The sequence below is a fragment of the Hippopotamus amphibius genome, chromosome 17, assembly GCF_030028045.1.
Source record: "Hippopotamus amphibius kiboko isolate mHipAmp2 chromosome 17, mHipAmp2.hap2, whole genome shotgun sequence".
NCBI lineage: Eukaryota > Metazoa > Chordata > Mammalia > Artiodactyla > Hippopotamidae > Hippopotamus > Hippopotamus amphibius.
In genome coordinates, this window is record NC_080202.1 from 22,239,490 (window position 1) to 22,267,100 (window position 27,611).

The window sequence follows — 27,611 nt, forward strand, 5'->3', positions numbered from 1 at the left end:
AAAGTTTCTGCGCTGTGTGTGCTTTTCTGTCTCTTGTGCCCTCTTCAAGATGCTGTAAGCTAAAAAGAGCCCAGGTTGCTTGTTTGAGGCAGAAGGCAGTGTCCTTACCCGGAAAGTTGAACATGGGAAAGAAGGAGGTCCTGATACTCAGCCTGGGGAGTGGCCTCTGGCCCTCTCCCCTGTTCCACATAGAGTGTCCTCCCTGACACTGAGGCCCCCAAGCATTGGGCTCCATGGTAAGTAGGCTGCTGAGAAACAACATAAGACTTTCCACCATGAAGGCAGAGGTGACGAGATCATGCCTCCTCCCTTAAATTAGCAGCAGCTTAACACCCACCTTCAGAAGTTCTTTGGCTTCATGCAGTTTACATCAATACATGCAATTTACTTGAAATAGTGGCAACATTTTCTGGGAAGTAGAAGGGGTCCTTTTGGTGTGATCTGCTAATCTGATTGTATTTATAGAAACATTTGGGCTTGCCTCTTTCCAGGAAGGAGTAAGTCACAATTCCCTCAGGCGGGAAGCACCCAGCAGGCATTTTGTTAGACTAAACCTAACCTTCTGCCTGCCTGAGGCTGTCATGAGAACTTGTTGAGGGAAACTCTTCCTCACTTGGTCCCAGGTGACCCAGATCCCTGTCCCCGCACCTGCCAGACTTCCGGAGAACAACTTAGAGAAAGAAAATAGGACAGACTGCCAGGCTTATTGCCACTAGAATTCAGAGACTTCTGTGCTGTTTCCTGGCTGTTTTGTGTGGGATGCTTGCATGGGGGCACAGGGGACAAGGCTGCAGGGGGAGTAATATATTAAATATATTATTTTTATCCCCATTTGGAAATCTCTGGGTTTACTATAATGAGTTTTAAAAATATGAACAGTAGAGCACTAACACCATCTCAAGGAACCTTAGGGTTAAACATCCCTTGAGAGGATTGCTGTTAAAATCAATATGCAAATACAGTTGTATTTAGATAGGTATGGCACCCTTTGAAGAAAAGCAGATATATGAAAATGGGATTTAAAAAAAAACCAGATACATTGGGAGAAATTATTCCCATTACAAAAGGATTATTTGCTTTACCAAAGGATTCACTGCAGGGTTCCTTCTAAATAGCTCCCTTAAGGCATTTAAAACAGGATCTGATTTACACAGTTTTTCAAGAATGCTTTTGTGTAAAGAAAGGCACACCTGTTATGGATACAGAAATAGTTTTGCAGGGTTTTTTTTTCACCCTATCTTACTGTCTTTACAGAGAAATTTCTTTCAACATAGAAAATGTGGTTACATAGATCTTTTAAACAGCTACTTATGTTTGTACTTCTGAATCTTAATGCGATTCCAGTCTTTTTTATGCTGATTTTTCAGTCTTAAGGTTGAGGAATGGGTGTGTGTTCTCATATCTGAGATATCCAGGAGCTTAGTGGGGAGGGTGATCTAGTCCTTTTCTTTAGCATCATACGTGTTTAACCAATCAAAGCAAATTGCCTTCTTTAGAGGAGGAAGAAGGGCCCATAAAAGTTGAAATTGGGTTTATATTTACATAGGCTTCTTGATAGAACTAAAAAAAAAAAAAGTTAAGAATTAGAAGAACACACACCACATTCTTTTATAGAACATTTTTCCTGTTTGCCAGATTAGAATGTTGTTAGATAAATGAGAAACGGCTCAGAAAAGGAAAGAGATTTCTGCAAGGTCACCTAGTGTCTTTGGCTGAGTAGAGTATTTTTAGCCTACCACTCTGATTTTTATTCTAAGCTTTGAAGGTCTCACCCTCCCCCCAGATCCTACTCCCTGGGATGGTCTGCTCATCCACAAGGTGAAGCTGGTTACCTCCTGCCCTCCGCCAGTGTCAAGGCTGGGTAAAAACACCTCCTGCCACAGAAATCAGCTCGGAAGCCTCGGAAGCTTCTCCTCAGCTTTGACCCCATGGAGGAGGGGTGTGGCTTTTCATTATGTCCTGGCCCCGGGAACATAACAGGCTGCTGTCCTGTGGACACTCACAGGTCAATTTAACTTGTTTCATTTAAAGAGCATGGACTCTGAAGCCAGACTGCCTAATGCCCAAATCCCAGCTCCACCATTTCCTGGCTTTGTGGCCTTGGACAAGTTACTTCACGTTTTTTGTGTGCCTCGGTTTCCCCATCTATAAGATCACAACAATCTTTTAGGGTGGTTGTGAAGATGAAATGAGATGAAAAGTACTTAAGCAGCACGATTGTATGGTAACTTCTCAATAATGTTAGCTTCCATTTGATCAGACTAGTAATACCTCTTCTTGCATTTAACTCTTTACGCATTTTTAATTGTAAGGTTGGATTTTCAGGATTTGATGGGCACTCTTTATCTTGGGAAGGAAGGCATAGGAGTGACCTACCTCTCTTTTCCCATTCCAGCCTTTTCCTAAAGTAGGATTCTAGAAAGAATGACTTTCCTCTCTGTAGCGTATTCTTAAACACACTCACATGCGCACACACACCAACTCGCTTTCCTAAAAACCCTGAGGCCCCGCAGTCTGGCTAGAAAAGAAAGAAAACCATTCCAAGATATTTAATTGTACAGGGAGCTTACAGGATTGATCGCGAGCTTAGCTTTTTACAATAGTCCAGTGAATAAGAAATGCTCCTGACAAACGATCAATGATAGGATAATCACTCTTTATCCCCCTCCTCATTCTTACCTTCTTTCTTTCAGGAGAACAGGGTTCAGAAGTCAAAAATCTTTATAGACGCCGCTTTTAAATTAAGCAGAAAATAGACATTGACATATTTGTTAATCTCCCCTAAATCATTACCAGGGCTGGCTGCTTTGCTGTACAAGGAGAGGGGCCCTCGGTGTGCTACACAAGGGTGTATAACTAGCTTAAGAGCAGCCTTTTAGTTTTAGAAAATAAAATTTAGAAAACCCTTTTCCCCCCACTTAAAACAAAGCACACAAACCTTTCCCTTTATCACGGGCATTTAAAAATACATACATTTTCTCCTTCTGTCTTTTCCTTGCTTTGGTGCTTTTCTGAGGTAGGTCCTGAACTGCAATCAGAGACGTCAGTCACCGAAGGAATCAGACAAGGCAGGCTTTGGGGGAATGTCCTGGGATCTCTCTAGTCTCACTCAGGAGGGCCGGAGCGTTGTAGGTGTTTATTTTGATATTCTTTCAGAGCTCTAGAATAGCTTGATTGGGTGGATGAGAAATTTGTTAGTCCAGGAACTAGCCTTCTGTGTTCCTCCAACTGGGTAAAAGCCAAGGTCTTGTTCCCCCACTGCTTTGTTCCCAAGCCCAGAAGTGCCCCCTGCTCTGCACCCAGTGCCGAGCTGTCCTCTTAACTCCTCCTAACACAATGAACCAAACTCTCCAGCTAGTTGCCCTTCTGTGGCCACTGCAAGGTCACCTGCTTGGCCACCTTCAGTACCATTTAATGTAGAAGAACACAGGCTTCAGAGCTAGCCAGACCCAAGTGTAGATCCTGACTTGTCTGCGTAAGGGCTGGGTACCATTTGGCAAGTCACTTTTACATTTTAGAGCCTTGGTTTTCTCATTTGTGAAATAGAGACCCTGTCTGTAAGGTTGTGTTATCATAAGGATTAGAGATGATGTATCTGAAGCAACTTGGAAAGCGTTCAGTAACTTTGAGGTATTCAACTTGGCAGCAGCGTCAGCAGCTGACCAGACCTGGGTCTGAACTGTGTGTGGTGACTTATGAGCTATGATCCTAAAATCATAGAGTGCGGTGCCTGGCGCATCAGAAACGCTCAACAAATGGAGTGTGTTATATATGGGGTACATATATGTATATATGTTGTTGACCCAGAGGAAGAATGTCGTAAGGGTCTGGAGGTCCCTATTCAGCCATATTCATGGTCCTACCATCCCTTGCCCCCGCCAGCAGGGCTGTGATTTTGCCTGCCAATCTTGCAGTGCCTCAGAGATGTTGTGAGTTCACTTCCAGACCACCACAGTAAAGTGAATATTGCAGTAAAGCAAGTCACGTGACTTTTTTGGTTTCCCAGTGCATAGAAAAGTTATATTTACACTATACTGTATTCTTTTAAGTGTGCAATAGCATTATATCTAAAAAAACAATGTACATCGTTATCTTTTTGCTGGTGGGGGGTCTTGCCTTGATGTTAGTGGCTGCTGACTGGGTAGTGGTTGCTGAATGTTGGGGCGCCTGTGGCAATTTCTTTAAGACAACAGTGATGTTTGCTGCATCGATTGACTCTTCCTTTCACGAATGATTTCTCTATTGTGTGCAATCCTGCTTGATAGTGTTGTTAGATTTCATCATAACATACAATACACGTATACCTTGCTTTATTGTGCTTTCAAACTTTTTCATCATTATTATATTTCTTATGGTGATCTGTGATCAGTGATCTTTGATGTTATGTTTTGATGTTTTTGTAGTTGCTTTGGCATTTTTTAGCAATAAAGTCTTCCCCAGGTATGCCTGTAACAGGAGGTGCTACCCTAGAGACTTGCATACACAATGGGAATTATTGGAGACTAGTTGTGGGGTGGGACTGAGGTGGAACCTCAGCTTTATCAGGCAGGAGTCTGCCATCCTCATTTAGCCTTTTCTGAAGTTAAAGGGCTACTAGTACGGAAGCACTTGTACACATAAGCAAGAAACACACAACACAGCGTCCAAAAGCTTCGGGAGCCAAGCGGCTGCACCCCTTTCTAGCTTTGTGACCTCAGTAAGTTACACAAATTCCCAGCGCCTCAGTTTCCTCACCTGTAAGATGAGGATACTAGGAATATCCACCTGATAAGGTTGTTGTGAGGATTAAACGGGTTAATAGATGTGAAAAGCTGAGAACAGTGCCCAGTGCCCTGTAAATATTAGCTTTGATTACTGATTATATGCACTGGGAAGCCAGGATAAACTTTTTTTTTTTTTTTTTAGTTGCACTTACTTTTTTAACTTTCCATTTGATATAATTTTACAGGAAAGTTACAAGAATGGTACTAGGAACTGTTGCCCTTTTCTCAGACTCACCTACTGTAATCATCTTGTTCAACTTGCTTTACCATTTCACATGCATGTGGTCCCTAGCTCACTCTCTCTGCACAGGTACACGTTTTCTTTGAACCGTCTGAGATAATCTGTAGACATCACAATCCTTTATCCATAAATATTTAGTGTGTGTTTCTAAGAACACAGGCTTTATTTTACATAAGCAAAATACATTTATTAAAATCAGAAGCTATAACATTGATACAATACTACTGTCTAATCCATGATTCCTATTAAAATTTTACCGGTTGTCCCAATAATGTCCTTTATAGCTTTGCTTTGTTTTGTTTTGTTTTGTCCAGATCTGAGATCTAATCTCAGAGCACATGTTGCAATTTGTTGTCCAGTATTTTGTCTCTTTTAGTCTGGAATAGTTCTTTGGCCTTTCTTGTCTTTCGTGATCTTGACATTTTTTGAAGAGTCCAGGCCACGTTTTGTAACGTGTTCCTCAATTTGAGTCTGTCTTATATCTTCCACAGTTAGATTCAGATTATGCATTTTTGACAGGAATATTGCAAAAGTGATGTCATGTCCTTCTCAGGACGTCGTATCAGGAGGCACATGATGTCAGCTTGTCCTGTTCTCAGTGCTGGTTAGCTTTGAGTAGTTGTTTAAGGTTTTGTTCACTGGGTTAATCCACTGGAAAGTTGCCATCACCCCTTTGTAATTAGTGAGTAATCTGTAAGGAGCTACTTTGAGACTATGTAAATATCCTGTACCTCATCAAATACTCACCCACTAGTTTTAGTATCTATTGATAATTCTTGGCAGAATCAATGACTGTGATGGCTGTAAAATGGTGATTTTCTAATTCCATCATTCCTTCTCTGTTAGTTGTCAGTCTGGGGAGAGAGAGGGCTTTCCCTTCCCTTCTCCCGTTTAACTATTTATGGCAGGGTAACTCATGGGTTCTTATTTAATTCCATAAATATTCAGTCCAATGCTCAAATCGTCCCAGATTTAGCCGGTTGTAACACCTTCACACTGGCTCCTGTGTCCTTTTAACACGTCCCAGTCAGTTTTTGAGTGCTTCTCTGCTTTTTGTGATAATACATTCCAGGATTATCTTATATTTCTCCTGCCCCAGCCCTGGAGTAGACCATTTCTCCAAGGAGTTTTGGTTCCTTTTATTGGAGAAGAAAAAATGTTTGCTTCCCTGTCAAGGGTGTTATACCTGAGACCGTCTCATCTCTGAGGAAGCCGGTCAGCTCTCCTCCGAGGAATTCTCCAGGCAGGTCCAGCTAGAATGAATGGGCCTCCATCTCGTCCCACAGTGTGGGACCCACTGTGGTCATGCTGTTTACCTGGGTTTGGAAAGAAGGCTGCTGAGGGGTCAGGGGCCCAACATGACGGGTCAGTGGTTGCGCTCTGTGCGGAAGCCCAAGGAAAGCTCGCCCTCCACGCTCTTCATCACAGCTTCAAAGTAGTGATGGTTTTTTTTTTTAAAAAAAGGTGGACTTGGGCATCCAAAAACCTCATAAAACTGAAACTAGGTGCTAGAGTTACAGCCCTGTTCTATTAACGTGTTTATATGTAATACTTACGGCTCACTCAGCAGCCCAAGGCTGTTTACAGCATGTGATTCATAGTGGCATAAAAAGCAAGGCCCGTTCCAGACAGACATGCTTGAAATAGACCTTTCTCTTCTGCATCCCATCACCTGTGGTCATGTATTTATTTGTCAGCTTTAGTGACAAAGCACTTCAGGTTGTCCCCAACCCCAGGGGCTGTCACCTATTGTTCCTTCAGTTAGACTTACTCCTCCGTACTAGGCAGGCGGCTAAATTTTCGGTATTGATCACAAGTTCCATTCTGAGAGTAATTAGGAAGAAAAGCACAACGTAGCAGCACCTCTCCTGGGACACTGTTGAGTGGGGGTGGGGGTGGGAGGCTCCTTGTTATAAAGAATTCCAAACTCTCATCCGTTGAGTGAGGGTACCCTGTGCTCATAAGCTTGGTGGTCCAAATGGGGTTTGTGTACTGCCTTTCTGTTTTTTCCTCCTCCTTTTCTTTTAGCCCAAGAACTAGAATGTCTTTGTCACTGTGGTCAGGGGTTGGCGCTGGCAGTAGCAGCCCAGGCAGGAGACTAGCAGGCTGGCTAATCCACCAAGCTGGCAGGAGACACATGCTTCTGGTTCTAACTGGATTGGATTCTGCTAATTTCAGGTTAAGAGTATGCAAACCTGAGATTAAAGCTGTGAAGTAAAGCACCTTGCAGCTTGCAGAGTCATCAGGTCCTTGTCCAGGTGGGCAGGTGACTGGTGTGGATGCGGGGAAAGAAGAGCTGTTGGTTTGTGTGCAGAGGCGTAGGGGATGCTCCCCCAGCTTGTCCCATACTCGGAGCGGTCCAGCCGCTCTAGCGCTGGTCAGCAGGTGTACCACAGTCCTTCGCGCGGATGCGGGGCCTGCTGTCAGTGAGATGGTGAGAGGCACAGGCCTCCAGGTGGGATTTGCACTTGCTCAGGAAGCGGACCCACCAGGGTTGTTTTCATAGTCATCACCCCACAGGGCAGGGAGGACGCATGGGCCCCCTGGCAAGGCAGGGACAGGCCTGGCATCTGGCAGAGTCCAGTCATCAGCAGAGAGGTGGTGAAGACATTGGAGAGCCGGGCCTCGGAGCCTCCTGTGACTGTGGCTTCTTCTGAGCAGAGACTCCCGGTACCCAAGGCTGACAGTGTATCTCCTTGCAGGCACCCCCGAGCTAAGTGTGGCCGAGCGGAAGGAGCTGGAGAGCAAGCTGAAGGAGCGGGAGGAATTCCTCCTTCCCATTTACCACCAGGTAGCTGTGCAGTTTGCTGACTTGCATGACACACCGGGCCGGATGCAGGAGAAGGGTGTTATTAATGTAAGTACATTGGTCGCTGCTTCTCCTGATTTGCCAGAGACTTGCCACCAGCCTGCATCTGTCTCGTGCACGCGGACTCACACGCACGGAGCTGGCGGGCCTGCATTAGAACAGCATGCGCGGATCAAACCACGTTTAGTTCTTTTGGAGAGACTTTTCCCTTTTTCTGTTTCCATTATCATCCTAAAATAGGTTATGACTGAGGTTCCCTCAGGAGGCAGGCTCCATTTTACTGGCTAGAAACCGAGTCCTATGCACTCCACCAGGGACGGCAGCCCAGGGGGTCCTCAGGCTGTGTGTTACTCCAGCGTCAGGGTCCCAGCAGCAGCGAATTCACATTTGACCCTGCATGCAAGTTTGAGTCGACTGCTCACAACCAGTTCCTCACTCTCTGCTTATCTGGGAATTCTCAGCCCCCACCCCACCTCCCCCGCCCAGAACATCTCAGCCACAGTGTGGGCCTGGCGCTGGCCCGGCCCATCCCTGTGCAGTGCTGCGGTCTGCGGGGCGTGGGGCTGCGGCTGTGAACTGGGAGATGTCTGCAGGGGCTGGGAGCTCGCGGCCAGCTCTCGAGTCTCCGAGGGGCTTGCTGGAGGGTAGGGTTTGTGCCCGTGGAGTCCCCTCTGGACTGGGCACCGAGCTAGGGCGACTAAGCTTATTGTTGTCTGGGTGTAGGACATCCTGGATTGGAAGACGTCCCGCACCTTCTTCTACTGGCGGCTGAGGCGTCTCTTGCTGGAGGACCTGGTCAAGAAGAAGATCCACAACGCCAACCCCGAGCTGACCGACGGCCAGATCCAGGCCATGTTAAGGCGCTGGTTTGTGGAGGTAGAAGGAACAGTGAAGGTAGGTGGGCACCCTCGGAGGAGCCTTCACGCTCTGCTCTCACCCCGCACCGCCTCCGGCACTGCAAGGCTTGTTGTCTAAGAATCCCTGAGGCTCGGGACTGGAAGGAGGATATGGGCCTCAGTCTTTCCCCACCTCACGGTGACATGTCCTGACGGCTTGTGGGAGGAGGTGGTAGGCGTTCTTTGCAGCTCATTCAGTCGTTCAGCAAACCTTTTCGAATGCTTCCACTATACCAGACAGTGAAGGAGGCAGGTGTTGCTCCTGTCCTCGCAGAGCTCACCACCAAGGCAGGGAGACAGAGTCGTCGAGAGGTCACATCCAACACTGAGGCCCCCGTCAAACATGGCAAATCCAGGGCGTCGCAGAGCACAGAGGAAGGCCGCCTGGCCTGCGCTGTGGGAAGGGAGGGTGGAGTCTGGGAAGACTTCCGGAAGTAATGTCTCAGAAGAGACCTGAAAACAAAATAGGAGTGAACCAGAGGAAAAGGATGGATTAAGAGACAGGAGGAACGTTCCAGGCAGAGGGAACAGCGTGTTCCAAGCCTGGCAGCAAGCGTATCGAGCATCCAAGGCTCCAGAGGAGTTTCAGGAAGGCTGAGCCCGGGAGGGTGCTGGGCCGTGGAAGCCGTGTGGAGGGCTGGGACTTCATCCTGAGGTCTGGGAAACCAGTGGGTATTTTAAGCGGCAGAGGGACACGCTGCAATGTGTGCTGTAGAGTGTGCTGGTTGAGGAGGGTGGAGGGTGGAGCTGAGGGGGTGGGCGCATAGCGGGAGGGGGTAGTGATTCAGCCATCAGGCATGTGACTCCAGCTAAAGGTGTTCTGATTCCAAATCCAAGCTGGAAGGAAATGTGCACCCTACAGGGGACTACGGACCCAGCATCTCCTGGGGGTGATCTCACAGCGAAGGCACGGGCCTTGGAGCCGTGCCCACTGAGATGGCGTCCCCAGTGCTCCTGCCCTGAGGCCAGGACAGCCAGGCCCCAGCATCTGCTTCTGGAATCGTGGGCTGCATGGGAAGGAGAAGCTGGAACTTTTATTTCTACTTATTTTTACTAAGAAAAAGAAAGAAATCAATCATATTCATAGTATCTGGATTAAATCACATGCATCATATATACATTTTATCAGAATGTGGGTAGTATGTGCTGGAAATACTTTTGTCTCTTTTCCTGAGAGCTGCATGATTGAAAACAGTGGGTGACTGCTGGCTTAGAGAGCTGCTGGAGGGCGGTCGGTGGGCGTGCCAGCCTCCTCCCGGGAAGTGTTGCTTGAGGTCTCTGCTGAGTGTTCCCGGGAAGGGATTCCAAGATTTGCTGTCAGTTTTAAAGTCAGTGAGTCGGGATGCTTCTAAGATTCCCCTCTGTGTTAAGTCTACCCATTTCTTTACAACTGAAAAGCTTCCTTGGATAAATATTTCAGATGTGCAGCGGGGTGGTGCAGCCTCATGTGACACGTGGTTCAGGTTAAGGTCAGTCTGTGGCATCATAATTGAGTGAGACAGTTTTGTCAGTGGCCACTGGCAGCTCCCAGCGGAAGCTGGCATTGAAAGTCACGCACGTGTAAAATAAGAGGTTGTTCTCCAGTTAAGAGCGGCCAGCCAGGTAAATGGAGTGTGCGCGTGCGGCTGGGAGAGGCCCGCGCGCCTTCCTCCCGCATTAGTCACTGACGGACAGTCACGGCCTCAGTGGGCACAAGGATGCGGGGAAGGAAGGCTCCACTCCAAGCGTGAAGCCAGCGCACAGGCCCTTCAGGTGTGCCTTAGTGTCCTGCTCCCAGGGGACAGCACGTCTGGAGAAGGAGGTCATCGCCATTTCTTGTCGATGGAGAGAACAGTCGCCTGTGTGCACAGACTGCTGGCTGGAGATCAAGTGCAGAAGACACCCGGCTCCACGGCTCAGGAGGGGGAGGCCAGAGGTCCCTGGACCTGAATGTACTCAAGAACCAAGGCCAGCTCCCCTGCCCCCCATCTGCAGAAGAGCGCGTCCCCCTGAGCTGTCAGTCCAGGACGACAGTCGGGGAGAGAGAGGAAGGGCGGCTGATCCCATGACGTGGCTTTGAAACCTCCTTCCAGATTCTGCGGGCTCAGCAGGACCCGGTTTAGTGTGGGGCAGGTGATAAAATCTGCAGCGCCCTTGAGAGAAGAAAGTGTTGCCGTGTTCAGAAGCTGTGTGGCTGCCTCTGAGGGGCTGATGCAGAATCTGCTTCGTGCTCCGGAATGGCCAGAAACCTCAAAACTGGCACCTTTCCTCGGTTCTTCAAACGGGGATGGATGTTGTGCACTGTCTCTCTCAAGGTCTGAATCCTAGCGTTGCCCCAAGAAGTGACCCTCTGATCCTTATTGTGGTTACTGGTAGGAAAAGACAGTGATAGGCATCTATTAGCTCTCTTTCATAGAGGTTTTTTTGGTTTTTTGGTTTGTTTAACTCTTAATCTTGAAGAAAGAGATTCTGGGACAGAAAATTTGAAGATGCTGTGATGTTATATAACTAAGCAGTAGAATTCTTTTGTTTTCCTTAGAGGAATCTGTTACCATGAGTTATGGGATTCTGTTTGAATCCACAGGGACAGTCCCATTGTAGGAAATAGTAGGGTTTATGGTTCATAGTTTCACTGCAGGCAGAAGAGAAGCATCGCCCCAGCTCCCTGAAAAAATAACGAGAGCTTAGATCTAAATCGGGTTGTAAGAACAAGGCACACGTCCATTTCATGGGCACGTTTCTTCTGATTCTTAGATCCATATTATAAGGTAAGTGGTTTTTCACACAGGCTGATTTTTCCCCCCAAGCCCCAGTAGTAGCAATTGAGAAGAATGTGGTATTTGGAATCTCACACTTTTTGGATCCCAGCTTTGCCATTTACTGGCTTGGACATCTGAAGCCTCCCTTTCCTCGTGTGTAGAATAGGATGATTATTTCACAAGGTTTAATGCATTTTAAATGACATCATAGGTATTGAGCACTATGTCTGGCACTGTTTCCTCTTCTTCCCTCAGCACAGCATGTTAGAAGGGGGACTGAGTAACAGTGGAGCTGAAAATGGTCTTGGTGGGAGCCATGTGCCCAGGAGATTCTCAGTCAGTGTTCTCTGACTGGGCGTGCTGTAACTTATCCACGATCTAGGATGCCACAGTGCACCCTTACTGTCCAGGAAGCTACCCATTCCCTCTTAGTCTGGATTTCCAAATGAGATGAATGGTCAGTGGAGGCCCTTGTGAGGCAGGCAGAGGATAAAGCACCATGGACAGGGTTGTTTGATTTCCACTGTCCCCAAGCTTCCCACAGACAAGTCTCATGCACTGGACTTCTGATTTACGGCCACGGAGGGAGGCAGTGGGGCAGAGCCTGGGAGCATGGCTTGGGCCTGGGGCTGAGGTGGGAGTGGCTCTCAGGACATGGGGTCCAGCGGGCCACCCCAGCCCACATGGCTATTTGCTACTATACTCCAAACCCTCTGAAAAAAATCACTTTGCTGAGGGGACTTATCTGCAGGGCATGGTGATCAGGGCTCCCATCCATCAGCCCGTGCCCTGGTCACTCCTGGGCCCTGCTGCACCATTGAGTAAGGAGGGCTTAAGCGTAATCCGATATGTTAGAGATGAAACTTTCCAAACAGGTCATTTAGATTCTGTAAGATAGGCTAATTACTAACTACAGTTAGTGAGCTGCGTAGTGCCAGAGATACTGACCCACTGATGCAGAGCGAGATAAAGTGCCTGCTGACCACATACTGTAAGGCCACTGTTGGACGTTTAATTACTGGTATTTTACTGGTATTAAAATGTTCGGATTGGGAGGAGTGCCAGCAGGTGACCTAGGGGCCCAGGCCTGTCATGAGGGTGGCACCCAGCATGTCGCACGTGGTTGGAACCCACAGGGGGAGTGACCAGCCACATTCTCGTAATTTTAAGGAGGGAAGCGATGACAGCACAGGGTTGCCCAGCCTTCTGGCTGGAGTGATGGTTCTCACGGCTCCGTTCCTGGAGGGCGAGCGAGGAGCCGCAGCGCCCTAAGCCCAGGTGGGGAAGCGTGCGCACAGCAGGAAGGCAGCCCCTGCCAGGCCCATTGCAGAAGCGCTGCGGCGCTGCGGTGCCTGCGTGTGCTGCTGCTTGCGAAAACGCTGCTGACTGCTGGCACCGCCACCCCGCGGCCTTCGTGTACTCGGTTCTGGGGCCGAAACGTGACTGGGGTTTGACTTGGTGGTCGTTGTCCAGTCGTATTCTGAGTGAACAGCAGATCTTTCATATAAGGGGCCTGTATTTTCAAAAACTTGGGATGTGTTGCTTTAATTCCTTCTGGGAACTTTTTCCATGTTGAATTTAAACACCTAGCATATTCTGCGGCTACAGGAGGGGAAGGCAGACGTTTTCTCTGGAGGGCAGCTGGCTTTCCAGTGCAGTGTCTGAGCGTTGTTAGACGCAGGCATCTCGTTAGCTAATACATTACACCAATCAAGGAGAGTTATCTTAAGCCACAATTAATCTGCTCCCTGGCATATGTGGATAGGAAGGCATCATGCTGTTTCTTAATTAAAAGCAAACGGATTAAAAATGATTAATAAGAGTATTAAATATTCTCCTAAACTAAAGGCTTTGGGATTCTTGGGTAAATCTAGTTTTTTTCTTTCCCCCAATCTGAAACCCAAGAAGCATGCATTGTTTTCTTTTTCCCTCCCCCCAAATCCTTATAAGTAAGGGCACGTGCAGAAGTCCAAATTACCATGATGGAGATGGAAACATGGGCGTTCAGGTGCAGTGCTGAGGAGTCCAGGTATACCCATCCACGGGGGTGGCGGGGCGGGGGGGGGGGAGCTGGCACGTGAGAGTTAAGACAGCCACACTGTGGGGGACACTTCACCACCCCACCCTTGTCAGTAGGTGCCTCCTTTTTCTCAGAACAAAACACTTGCCTGCCATTCAGCCTCCGAGGTGCCAGCAGCCCTTCCCACGGCATGGAGAGGTGGGAAGGTCCCCCCGGCCGCACACTGCCCTGGTCGCACACCCCTGACCAGGAGAGCTGATCTTTTTATCAGTGGTTACAAACAGATGGGCAAATTTGGGGCCAGAAAAAGAACTGGACAAAAGAACCAGAAAAGACACGTTGCTGATCCTTAATCCTGAGGCTCCTTAATCCTTCAACGGTGAAGGACTTCTTAAGAATTGTTGGAAATGTGGAAGCCAGTTATAGGACATTATAAATAAGCAGCACAGTGAACTCGCCAGCCAAGGTAGAGATGGGAAAGGGAGAGTCAGTCTAAAAGAAACCATTATTTTTAAAGGCCCAAAATAGAACTTTAGCAAACAGCACAGCACCTGGTCTCCTGCGTGACACCTCTTGCAAGGCATGGGGAGAACGTGCCCTCCATGCTTTGCCAGCCTGGAGTCCCGGGCTTCCTGAGCCACCTCTCGAGCTCCTTAATGCACCCACCTATTAAATTACAGCGCCAAACTCATTGTCATTCTGACTTTGACTCGGTTAGTGATAACAGAGGAGGATAGCGCACCTTTAAATGACGAGCTTTGTGTTTAATTACCCAAACAAAATGACATAAATATGAATGAGCCCTAATGGCGCTACTTGGTTTTCCGGAAACCATTAACAAAACGATTCCTAAATGATTTGTAAAGAAAATGAGAGGAGGCGAGAGCCAGGAGAAGGCTATTAGGTTCCTAACACACTCCTGAATTATTATGTAGTCAACTACCTGGGAAATGCGCAGCTAAATGATCTTGAAAGAAGGAGGTGAGAGGTGGTTAGCTGAGACTTTTGGGGTAATGGACATCCTGACCCTTTGGGAAACTCTCACAGAAAGCGAACCGGGGTTCAGGTTTCTGACGCAGCGGGAGGACTCCTCTCCCCTCTGGCTTCCTCGGGCTCTAGGGCAGGAGGCTGCTCACCTGCTGCGCCCGGCTGGGACTCGAGACGTACTTTTAGGAATCGTGACTCAGTTCCTTGAAAAGCTCACGTTTCATTTTTAAAACACCAAGTAAACAAGCTTTCCCTATCAGCACTTTACTAAACAATCGGTCAGGGGATTAAATTCCCGTAGACTTTGTAGAACAGGCAGAGTGACCGGTCCAGCATCCGTGTGAGCATGGATACCTCTGGGGACCCCAGGTGCTTCAAAAGCAGGGCAGGGAGGACGGGGACAGCTTCTGTCTTGAGGCCTGTTTCCTCCTCCTCCCGCAAAGCCAAGAGTAATGGAGAACTGGGAACAACATTTTTACGTTGAGCAAGTGTTTGCGGCGCTCTTCCCAGATATAGACGAGTCAGGGTGTCCACCGGCCTGGCCCGCGGTGTCTGAGCCGGCGTCATCTGTTCGCAGGCCTATGTTTGGGACAACAACATGGACCTGGTGGAGTGGCTGGAGAAACAGCTGGCAGAGGACGATGGCGTTCGCTCGGTGATAGAGGAGAACATCAAGTATATCAGCAGAGACTACGTGCTCAAGCAGATTCGCAGGTGAGACTGGCTGAGGGGGGTCCTCGGCAGAAGTGGGGCTCACTTTTTGGGAATGAGAGATTTAAGAACAAACAGTGAGATGATGATGCCTCGTTGTCTTTGTGGTCCCTTTCTGTTTGGGACACTGTGGTCCCACAGATCAGAACAGAGCCCTGAAGCACAATTCTGTCTCAGCTGCTGGTCCCCAAGGGCACTTAGTAATGATGGCTTAGTTCACTATGCCCAACTGTTAGCTCCAAATGCAGATAGTCACACTGGATGGACAGTTCTGTGAGGAAACCTGATTGCACCATCGTTTCCTGGGAAACTACCTCCTTCCCTCCCCCAGCCAAGAGTTTGCTGTGTTCTAGAGGCTTCCATCTTCCCCCTGGGCTGGGTGGTGGAGACTACTGGGGACAATTTTTTAAACTTTTTATTTGGACACATTTCAAAACTAAAAACAGTACAAAGAAAAGATCTGTACCCAAATGTTCCTGATATTTACATTTTACCCTTTTGCTATATCATTTGTGTGTGTACAAATGATATACGTGTATATGTGTGTATGTGTGTATATATATATTTTTCTGAACCATTTAAGGGTAAGTTACATATATTATGGTCCGTCATGGCCCTTTACCCCCAAATACTTCAGTATGCCTTTGCTAATAGGGATATTCTCTTACACAACTATCGTAAAATGATTAACTTTTATAAATTGAACATAGAGCCTTTTATCCAAAGCACCGTTTGTAGACCACCACTCATTTCAAGTTTGTCTGATGTTTCCTCGTGATTAGATTCAGGCCGTGCATTCGCAGCCAGGATATCCTATCCGTGATGAGGTGGCCTCTACAGGGTGCCACACCTGGAGGCACACGACATCATCCTCCCGTCCCGTGTTAGTGCCACCACCTGACCAAGCTGTTCCCCGATGTCTCCACTGTACAGTTCCTGACTCCCCCCTTGAACCCAGCACGCAGTCTGTGGAGAGACACTTAAAGGCCATGCAGGTTCCCGCTCAGCAGAATCCCCGCCTAGGTTTAGCATCCAGGGCTGATTCTTGCCTGATCCGGCCTTTATGGTGAGGTTGCAAAATGGTAACGTTGCACCTCCTGCACGACCTCCACAATGACTGTCACCGCCCCAATTCTCCTCTAAGCAAAGTCCTCTCTCCTCCATTTGTGATATGTTCATGATTGGTGTAGACCAGTGAATGTCTTTTTTTCAATGATTTGTAAGTCATTATTTTGATGCCCCAAATGTCCCAGATTTAGCCAGTGGGAGCACCTTCACCCTGGCTCCACTATCTTTGTGACATGACCCCATCGTGGTTTTGGTTTTTCGAGGTTACTTTCTCACTTTCTGACATAGCAAAATGTTTCCAGTTCACCTGCTACCAACCTTGCTGCTAGGGACATTTTTCACTTAGGAAGACAAACCAGTGATGGCCGGGTGGACTCGGAGCAGGTTTCTTGGGCACTTCTGAAGCTACCCTGATGTAGGCACTGCTGCCTCTGTCTGGTCCTCACCATCCCGAATCGTCTCCTCCAGCTTGGTACAGGCCCATCCAGAGGTCGCCATGGATTCCATCGTCCACATGACCCAGCACATCTCACCCACTCAGCGAGCAGAAGTCGTTCGGATCCTCTCCACGATGGACTCCCCATCGACGTAGGAAGAGCTTCCCGCCCCTGGCCCTGCCTCCGGAGAAAAGGGCTAGAGCTGCCTTTCACACCTGAAACCACTGTAATGAGAAGGCACAGGAGACCAGCACTGGAATCAAAGTGGTATTTTGCTCCCCCTGGATGCTTTCAGGTTGCTCATGACATAGTGGGACGCAGGGTCGCAAGCCCCCCGCTCCAGCCCGCCGGGCACACCCACCCCGTTCAGTATTTATTACCCTGGCTATGACTGCAGTCCTCGCTCCCCGCCCAGGACCTAAGAAGGCAATGACAGGTACACACATGTACCATGAGGTCTTAACTACACGCACGCAGGGCCGTCCTCCTGTTCCGACTGCCCCTTGGTCTGGCCCCGGGGAGTGGGAGTTGCTGGCAGGCAGTCAGCAGCCCGCGCTCGCCCCTGGCCCTGTGAGCCTGCAGCCACCAGCGGCAGTGGAGGGCCAGGGCTGAGGCCACAGGCCCAGCACCAGGCATGGGGAGAGGAGGAAGCCTTACCCCACACTCAGCCTGGTACACACCAGGCACACAGTTTCATCACACCAAGGTACGGCTTATGAAGAAAAATGAGAGCATGAGATCTGCACATTTCTCATCTTTGACTCAAAGATGAGGCCAAAACCACGATCCAAGAAGCAGAGAAAGCAGAGACCAAGTCACTGTTGTCGATTCAGGGGCCTCGACCGGGGGCTGTCTTCTCAGAACAAGTGCAGAGACAGTTGACCTGCCACGGCCCCCTGTGCCACCGCTCGGCTGGCTGAGGCGCCCGGGGGTCCCACTAGCAGAGGAGGCACCGGGGGAGCTGCCCTTCCTGTCACTGATGGAAAGTAGTCATCATGTGACAGCGAGAGTGGGCCAGCCGGTCTCCAGAAGGTCGTTACGATTAAGCCTGGAGCTTTGATAGCTACAGGAGGTTAATAGTGCCTACGGGCCACCATCTCTGTTTCTGGGGCCACTCTTCCCGCAGCTGATACTCCTACTTGCTTTGGGTCTTGTTTCTTCCTCGAATGTATCCAGGCAGCAGGCGCAGCCAGTCTCCCCACAGCCATGGAAAGGAGTCCTGGTGACATCAGTGCTCTCGGCGCCAGGAACTGACCTCTCCCACTGTGGGGAAGCTTCCAGGCGACACAGAATTCACGTGACCTTAAGACTGTCTACAACCCCATCATGGTGCTGCTGTCTTCCAGGCTCACGGGCCCCTCCCTGGTCTCCTCATGGATGATGGAGAGTTTATTTTCAACAACCAGTTCATTCAAGAAAAGAGCTTCCCAACCCACCCCTGGCTGGTGTTCCTGAAACAAGAGTGGCAGGTAATCGGGGCAGGCGTAGCATCTGGTTCCTACAGTGCAGCTAATTGCATTTGTCACTGATGACCAAGGAGGAAATCACTAGGACGTCTGAGAGGCAGCACTATGAATACTTCTGTACCAGCTACAGCTTTGAGCCTTAACCCTACAATTCACACACAAGAAAGAGCTCCCCTCCCCTCCTCAGGAACTGTTTATGCTGATGGGCACCGTGTGGCTGGATGTGTGGCTGGACGGGTTGCCACCTGCCCCCAGGAGCCTGGAGCCTCAGGCCAGCTGCCCTGCTGCGGGGGTTCAGCGCCATCCCAGCCAAGAAGGGCAGGACAAGGTGGGGAACACTTTTCAGTCCAGAAGAACGTCCACTGTTGCTGGTATTTGCTTACCCAGTAAGAATTGGATTCACCTTTGACCAGATAATTCCTCTACACTTTTCTACAATAAAGAAAATTCCATACACCTACAGGTTGTGTGAAGTCCTGTGCTTGCCCTGGCATTTCTTCAGGGGCTGTGTGGGTGACGCTTGTTTACTGCCCTCCCTCCCCGCCAACCAGAGCATCTCCCTTTAGGTCTTACCTGGGCAGGGCTCTCTCTTTTGGAAAAGTCAGAAAGAGACACAGCCCGTTACACACGCGAGGTTGCCAAGGCAGGAGGAGGGGGAACCATGTATTGACCAAGGCTCGCTGAGCTAAGGTCACCACGCTGTCCGTTCACTTCGGTCACAAAGCAGCCCTCACTTGTCTTATTGAGAAGTCGATGGACGCACAGCCTGATGAGCAAGGAGCGTCAATCAAATGTATTCATGTTTTGTTGAAATAAACCTCCACAATTGTAGACAAGTCACTGTGTGTCATGTCAGCCCAAGTTCAGCACCTCACTCTGGTCCCATTCTGGGCAGGGGAGCTTTGCAGGGCAAGTGCTATCCCTGCTGAAAGTAGAACCAGTGTAAGGAGAGTGGCACGTGGTGCTTCTGCAAACGACGCCATTTCCAGCCCGGGTGGTTTTCGGGTCCACGTACCCTTCACGGGCTAGGCGGTTTCATGGGTCTTGAAGTAAACACAAAGATTTGAACCTCTTGTTGCATGATTTGTGGCGTTTTCTGGGTCAAGTGAATAGCAAACCATTTCCAGAGATCACTTCAGGCTCCTTTTATGGAGAGGTTTTAGAGTCTCCAACTAAGTTAGCTACTTCATGGCTTTTGAATGCTAACTTTGGGCACAGAAAGGCACTAGGGGCAGGAAACACACACTTCTGTGCCTTCAACCCTCTGTCTCAGTTTCTGTGAATCCACGTGGTTGAAGCAGGAATAACATCTGCAAAGAAAGGCACAGGCCACAAGAGAGGAGAGAGGGGAAGCACCAGCCTTTGCTGACTATTAAACTCTTTAGGATGTACAGCAAAGCAAAGGATGGCTTTTTAAAAAATGAAATAAAACAATTTAAAAAATATTTATCAGTTGGAATCACCCTAAGCTAGATGTTCTAGAAGGGGGAGCAGGAAGAAGATTTAGGATCCAGGGGAAGTTGCCGCTCTTTGCCTCCAGCTGCTGCCCTCCATGGGCGGGGAGTGCTGGTCGGCACGGAGGCCTTGGGCCTTCTTCCCTCCTCCCTGAACAGCCAGATGAGAACAAGACCCCAAGTGTGACCTTGATGCTGTCCCTGTTCTCAGCCAGCGCCTGTTGGTGCTCCTCAGGAAGGTCGGCAAGATGAATGGGAAGATTGCGCTGCTGCCTCTGGGAACTTGTCTGATACATATAGTGCTTTCATGTGTTGGGGAGTGATATTTCTTTCATCAGTCTTTTTAATAAAAGAAAATTTTAAATGTCCATTGGTATTACTTTGGGGTAGTACAGAAAAGACTGAACAGCGAGGGTTCTGTGATCTAACCTGGGTCCACCCATCTTTCCCCAAGTGAAAAACAAGAACACAGTGACGATGCCAGTGCCTCGTGACCATCTCAGGGAGGACCTTTTCCGTGCTCTTTCTATGTGCAAGACCCAGCGCCAGGCTGTGGTGAGAGGCCTGGAGAGGTGCTGAGCTGGAGGTGAACCTTCATTCAGATGCTGGCTCCTCAGCTTGGGCACAAGAAGGGAAAAACCCAGGCCTGCCCTGATCCACGTGGTGAGGACCATGGGAGTGTGCAGACAATGAAGGGCTGAAGGCTATGGTCAGAGAGGCTTGCAGCTGGGAGGGTAAGGCTGGTGCCCCCGTCAGGCACCAGCGTTTCAGAGTTGAAATTCAAGAGACACTAGGAGTGACAGCAGTCATCAGGGGGAGGAGGGACCGTGACATCTGAAAAAGCAAGTAGGCACCAGGTCATGATGACCTTTAAGTGCTGGGCCAGGAGACAAGGTGTGTTCCTGGAGAAAGTGGGACACCTTCGATGGTTTGGGGGCATGGGAAGCCTGGGCGTAAACGTTTAGAAATCAGCCTGATTAAACAAGAAGAGCACAACCTCGCGTACCAAGAAATCTGGCCCCAATCTCAGCTCCACATGTGTGTGTCCCTGAGCTGGAGGGGTCACCCAGGATAGTAATCCCAGGCCACCCAGGAAGCATGGAAATAGTAAGGGGCAACTGTCCACTATTTTCAATACTCCAGACATCCTACATGTGCCTCCGTCAGGTGACAAAGGCTCACCATGCTGTTGTCTTCCTGATAACTAACAGATTTACCTACCTAGCACATGATACTGGCTTCCTCATGTTGGCTAGAAGCTCCGATGGGCAGTTAATAATGGGAACAGGACATCTTCAAAAACGCAGTATTTCAGTAGGCAACATCTTCCAAAACATGGGATTCCTTGTGGTTGGTGGAGGGGCAGAATGATTACGGAGCCTCAGCTCTGAGGGGACTTGGACCCACCCAGTGGGCTCAGCCCATTAGGAACTGTAAGGAGAGGAGACAGATGGCAGCTCAAAGGGGATTGGATGATGTGTCTAATCCAGACATTCTGATTCTATGACTGGCCGCCTGGGGTGAGCAGGAAGGACTGGGGTGAGGAGAGACAGAAACAAAGACGTCGAGGCCCTGAATTAGGAAAAAGCTAACAGATCATTCTTGCCCATACTAACAAGTACTTTCGTAGCCAAGATGAATGCAACCTAGAAGACAGCCTTCACCCTTGAAGACGTTATGCAAGTGACACATTATGCCAGATACAAAATGGGAAATGTGTGATTCCACTTATATGAGGTTTACTGAATTATCAAATTCACAGAAAGTAGAATAGGGGTTACTAGGGGCTGTAGGGAGGAGGAAATGTGGAGTTATTTTTAATGGATGTAGGGTTTCAGTTTGGGATGATGAAAAAGTTCTGGAGATGGACAGTGGTGATAGTTGCACAACAAAGTGAAGGTACTTAATGCTACTGAACTGTGCACTTAAAAACTTAAAGTGGTAAAGTTTATGTTATGTATATTTTACCACAATTAAAAAAAAAAAAAAGAAATTCTGGAGTTGTACAATAACAAATGAAAAATTACCTAGAGGGACTAAATAGTAGACTCAGGAAGGCAGAAAAAAGAATGTGAACTTGAAGGTAGAGCAATAGAAAGTATCCAACGTGAAGAATGGAAAGAAGAATGAAAAATGAACAGAGCCTCAGAGATCTGTACAGCGTCAGGTATAACAATTGATGTGTAATGGGAATGCCAGCAGGAGAATAGAGAAAGGGCACGAAAAATATTTGAAGAAATCATGGCTGAAACCTTCTAAATATGATGAAAAACAACCTGCAGATCCAAGAAACTCAATAAATTCCCAAGAGGATAAACACAAAAAGATCTACACCTAGACAGTGCATAGCCAACCTGCTGAAAGACAAAGTCTTGAAAAAAGCTAGAGAAAAACAACTCATCATGTATAGAGGAACAACAAAACAAACAACAAATGAGAAATAACAGCAATGGAAGGCAGAGGGGAGTGGGCTGATGTATTCAAAGTGCTACAAGAATCTTAACAAACTGTCAACCAAGAAGCCTATATCCAGTCAAACAAAGATGAAATATAGGTATCCCCCACCACCACCAAAAAAGGGGAAGAATTCATTGATAGAAAACTTGCTTTATAAGAATTAAAGGCAGTCATTCAGATGATTCCAGGTGGTAATTTGAATCTACACAAAGATATGAAGAGGCACTTGAAAAGGTAAATCGTTGAGTAAATATAAAAGACTGTGTGTGTTCTCTTTTAACTTTGTAAAACATAAAATTACATAAAACAGCATATTGAGTATATTGCTGTATTTTGGCAGTCTATAGCATATTTAAATGTAATAAATATAATTAGACGAAGGGGAAGAAAGATTGAGCTATATCAAAAATAAGTTTCTATATTTTACTAGAAGTTAGTGTTTATCTCAAATAGATTGTAATGTAATCCCTAGAACAACCACTAGGAAAATAACTTAAAAATATATAGTAAATGCAAATCATATATCTAATAGGGGGTTAATATGTAGAATATATAAAGAACTTCCACAATTCAACAACAGAAAAACCCAAATAACTTAGTTTTAAAATGGGCATACAGCTTGAATAGACATTTCTCTTAAGATTATATACAAACAGCGAAAAAGCACATGAAAAGATGCTCAGCGTCACTAATCTTTAGGGAAATGCAAATCAATCACAATGAGATATCACCGCACATCCATCAGGATGGCTTCTATCAAAAAACCGGAAAACAGTGTTGTGAGGATATGGAGAAATTAGAACCCTTTGCACTGTTGGTAAAATTGTAAAATGGTGCAACCACTATGGAAAACAGTATGGCAATTCCTCAAAAAAATTAAAATTAGAATTACTATATGGCTCAACAATCCCAATTCTAGATATATATCAAAAAAAAAAAATGAAAGCAGAGGACATTATGCTTTGTGAAATAAGCCAGTCACAAAAAAGAAAAATACTGTATGATTCCATTTATGAGATATCTAAAGTAGTCAAGGGACTTCCCTGGTGGTCCAGTGGTTAAGACTCTGCCCTTTCAATGTAGGGGGCACAGGTTCAATTGCTGGTTGGGGAACTAAGATCCCGCACACCATGTAGCGCGGCCAAAAATTTTTTTTTAAATAGTCAAAATTCATGAAAAAGAATGTACAATGGTGGTTACCAGGGGCTGAGGGAGTTATTGCTTAATGGGTATAGAGTTTCAGTTTTTGCAAGATGAGTAAATTCTGGAGATCTGTTGCACAACAATGGGAATATACTTAACATTACTGAACTGCACACTTTAAAATGGTTAAGATAGTAAATTTTAAGTGTTTTATCACAGTTTTTTAAAAAGAATAAATATATAGTAAATACAACAATGGAATTAAAATGGCATACTATTTTAACACAGGAGAAGGCAATAAAGGAGGAACAAATGGACAAAAACCATATCAATAACTACATTAAATTTGCAACGACTAAACACTACAATGGCAGAGACTGTCAGACTAGATACAAAAATTCAATTCTCTACTGTCTACAAGAAACATACTTTTGGGGCTTCCCTGGTGGTGCAGTAGTTAAGAATCCTCCTGCCAGTGCAGGGGACACAGGTTCGATCCCTGGTCCAGGAAAGTCACACATGCCTCAGAGCAACTAAGCCCGTGTGCCACAACTACTGAGCCTGTGCTCTAGAGCCTGCGTGCCACAACTACTGAGTCCATGTGCTGCAACTACTGAAGCCAGCATGCCAAGAGCCCGTGTTCCACAACAGGAGAAGCCACCACACTAAGTCCGCACACCGCAATGAAGACTAGCCCCTGCTCACCACAACTAGAGAAAGCCTGCACACAGCAATGGAGACTCAACACGGCCAAAAACAAAAAGAAAGAAATCCACTTTAGATTCAAAGACAAGGTTAAAAGTATAGGAAACTATACACCATATAAACAGTAACCATAGGAGAGCTGGAGTGGCTACATTAACATTGCAAAAAATATACATTAAGATAAATATCATTAGAGACAAAGGAAAAATTATAAAGATTAAAGCATCAATTTGTCAGGAGCTACAACAATTATAAATGTATACACACCTAAAACCAGAGCCCCAAAATACAGAAAACAAAAATTAACAGAAGTAAATGAAAGAATATACAGACAAGTCAACAGTAACAGGTCTCTGGATCAGTAACTTCCATCCTAAACTGGAAGAAAAAAAAAAAAAAACTGAACCCAAAGCAAGCAGAATTAGTGAAAAAAGAGACCAGAGTGGTAACTAATGAGATAGAAAACAAAGAATAGAGAAAAATTAATAAAACCAAAAGTTAGTGCTTTGAAAAGATTTTTTTAATTGATAAACGATGAAAAGAGAGAAGGCAAGACTTCCAAAATCAGAAATGAAAGCGGAGATATTGCTAGTGACCCTACTGAAATTAAAAGGATTATAAAGGAATTTTATAAGCCACTCTTATGTCAACAAATTAGACAACTTAAATAAAATGAACAGTCCTAGAAAGACAAAAATTTACTAAAACTGACTTGAAAAGAAACAGAAAATATGAATATACCTATAACACATAAAAAAATTAAATTAGTAGTTAAAAATCTCACAAAGAAAAGCCCAGTCCTGGAAGGTTCCACTGGTGAGTTCACTATCAAATATTTAAAGAAATACCAGTCTTTCACACATTTTCCAATTCATTCTAGAGGCCAGTATTATCCTAATACCAAAGCCAGCAAAGACATCACAAGAAAGGAAAACTATAGACCAATATCTCTCATGAAGATAAACACAAAAATCCTTAGCAAATATTAGCAAATTGAACACAGCAACTTTTTTTTTAATTATACACTATAGATTTGTCCTAGGAGTGCAAAGTATGTTTAACATCCAAATGTATTGATGTAATACACCATATTACTAGTATAAAGGACAAAACCACATGATCATCTCAATAGATGCAGAAAAAGTATTTTGTAAAATACAACACCCATTCCAGATAAAAATTCTTTACAAACCATGAAAAGAAAGGAATTTGCTCAACCTGATAAAAGGCATCTATGCAAAAGCTCAGCTAATATCACACTTAATGGTGAAAGACTCAGTGTTTTCCCTCTTAAGATCAGGCATAAGGCAAGAATATCAATTCTTGACTCCCTCTTGCAAGAGCACCAGAATTACAACTAACTACTGAACAATCATCGACAGAAAGACACTGGAACTCACCAAAAAAGACACCCCACATCCAGAGACAAAGGAGAAGCCACAATGAGATGGTAGGAGGGGCGCAATCGCGTTAAAATCAAATCCCATAAATGCTGGGTGGGTGACTCACAAACTGGAGAACAGTTATACTGCAGAAGTCCACCCGCTAAAGTGAGGGTTCTGAGCCCCACATCAGGCTTCCCAACCTGGGAGTCCAGCAACGGGAGGAGGAATCCCCAGAGAATCAGACTCTGAAAGCCAGCGGGATTTGATTGCAGGACCTCCACAGGACTTGTGGAAACAGAGACTCCACTCTTGGAGGGACCCAGGGGGAAGGAGCATTGACCCCATAGGAGACTGAACCAGACCTACCTGCTGGTGTTGGAGGGTTGCCTGCAGAGGTGGGGGGCGCAGCTGTGGCTCACCAAGGAGGCAGGGGCACTGGCAGCAGGGGTTTTGGGAAGTGCTTATTGGTGTGAGCCCTCCCAGAGTCTGCCATTAGCCCCACCAAAGAGCCCGTGGGCTCCAGCACTAGGTGGCCTCAGGCCAAACAACCAACAAGATGTGAACACAGCCCCACCCATTAGCAGACAAGCAGATTAAAGTTTTACTGAGCTCCGCCCACCAAATCTGCCCACCAAATCAGATTAAAGCTTTACTGAGCTCCACCCACCCAGCCCTACCCACCATCAGTCCCTCCCATCAGGAAGCACCCAGGAGGCTCCTAGATAGCTTCCTCCACAAGAGAGCAGACAGCAGTATCAAGCAGTATCAGCAGTATTTTGTCTTGTGGAACTGAAAACCACAGCCACAGAAAGAGAAAATGAAAAAGCGGAGGACTTTGTACCAGATGAAGGGACAGGATAAAGCCCCAGAAAAACAACTAAATGAAGAGGAGATAGGCACCCTTACAGAAAAAGAATTCAGAATAATGATAGTGAAGATGATCCAGGACTTTGAAAAAAGACTGGATGCAGAGATCGAAGAGTTTACCAAAGACTTAGAAGAATTAAAGAGCAAACAAACAGAGATATGCAACACACTAACGGAAATGAAAAATACACTAGAAGGAACCAATAGCAGATTAACTGAGGCAGAAGGGCGAATAAGTGACCTGAAAGACAGAATTGTGATCATCACTGATGCAGATATGAATAAAGAAAAAAGAATGAAAAGAACTGAAGACAGCCTAAGATACCTCTGGGACAATGTTAAACGCACCAACATTTGCATTATAGGGGTCCCAGGAGGAGACGAGAGAGAGAAAGGACCTGAGAAAATACTGGAAGAGATTATAGTTGAAAACTTCCCTAACATGGGAAAGGAAATAGCTACCCAAGTCCAGGAAGTGCAGAGAATCCCAGGCAGGATAAATCCAAGGAGAAACACGCCAAGACATATATTAGTCAAGTTGACAAAAATTAAAGACAGAGAAATGTTATTAAAAGCAACAAGGGAAAAGCAACAAATAACATATAAGGGAACTCCCATAAGGTTAACAGCTGATTTCTCAGCAGAAACTCTGCAAGCCAGAAGGGAGTGGCATGATATATTTCAAGTGATGAAAGGGAAGAACCTACAACCAAGAATACTCTACCCAGCAAGGATCTCATTCAGATTCGATGGAGAAATCAAAAGCTTTACAGACAAGCAACAGCTAAGAGAATTCAGCACCACCAAACCAGCCCTACAACAAATGCTAAAGGAACTTCTCTAAGCAGGAAACATAAGAGAAGAAAAGGACCTACAAAAACAACAAAACAATTAAGAAAATGGTAATAGGAACATACATATCAATAATTACTTTGAATGTAAATGGACTAAATGCACCAACCAGAAGATACAGACTGGCTGAATGGATACAAAAATAAGACCCATATGTATGCTGTCTACAAGACACCCACTTCAGACCTAGGGACACATACAGACGGAAAGTGAGGGGATGGAAAAAAATATTCAATGCAAATGATCAAGGGGTCAATCCAAGAAGAGGAGATAACAATTATAAATATATATGCACCCAATATAGGAGCATCTCAATACATAAGGCAAATGCTAACAACTATGAAAGAGGAAATGCAAGGCAGAAATAGAGACACAGGTGTAGAGAACAAACACATGGACACCAAGTGGGGAAAGCGGGGAGGGTTGGGGGGGAATGAATTGGGAGATTGGGACACCAAATTGTACACTCTAAATATATGCTGTTTATTGTCTGTTAACTGTATCTCAATAAAAGTTCTTAAAAAAAAAAAGTCAATTCTTGCCACTTCTACTCAGCATTATATTAGAAGTTCTAGCTAGTGCAATAGGCTAAATAAATAAAAATTAAAGGTT

The 27,611-nt window shown here is 46.4% G+C and overlaps 1 protein-coding gene across 9 annotated transcripts in view; it reads left to right on the plus strand.

The window, feature by feature from the left end:
• Positions 1-19,977, plus strand: part of ACACA (acetyl-CoA carboxylase alpha) — a 281,219-nt gene extending 261,242 nt beyond the window's left edge. For 8 of the 9 annotated variants that reach the window (XM_057714164.1, XM_057714165.1, XM_057714170.1 and 5 more), the window contains 4 exons: positions 7,707-7,861; positions 8,537-8,707; positions 15,032-15,168; positions 16,702-19,977. In XM_057714164.1, coding sequence (XP_057570147.1) covers positions 7,707-7,861; positions 8,537-8,707; positions 15,032-15,168; positions 16,702-16,825 — 587 coding nt within the window. In that variant the 3' untranslated portion in view covers positions 16,826-19,977. The remainder of the gene's footprint in view (positions 1-7,706; positions 7,862-8,536; positions 8,708-15,031; positions 15,169-16,701) is intronic. The other variant, XM_057714173.1, reaches the window with a different exon arrangement.
• The last annotated feature ends 7,634 nt before the right edge of the window (positions 19,978-27,611 follow it).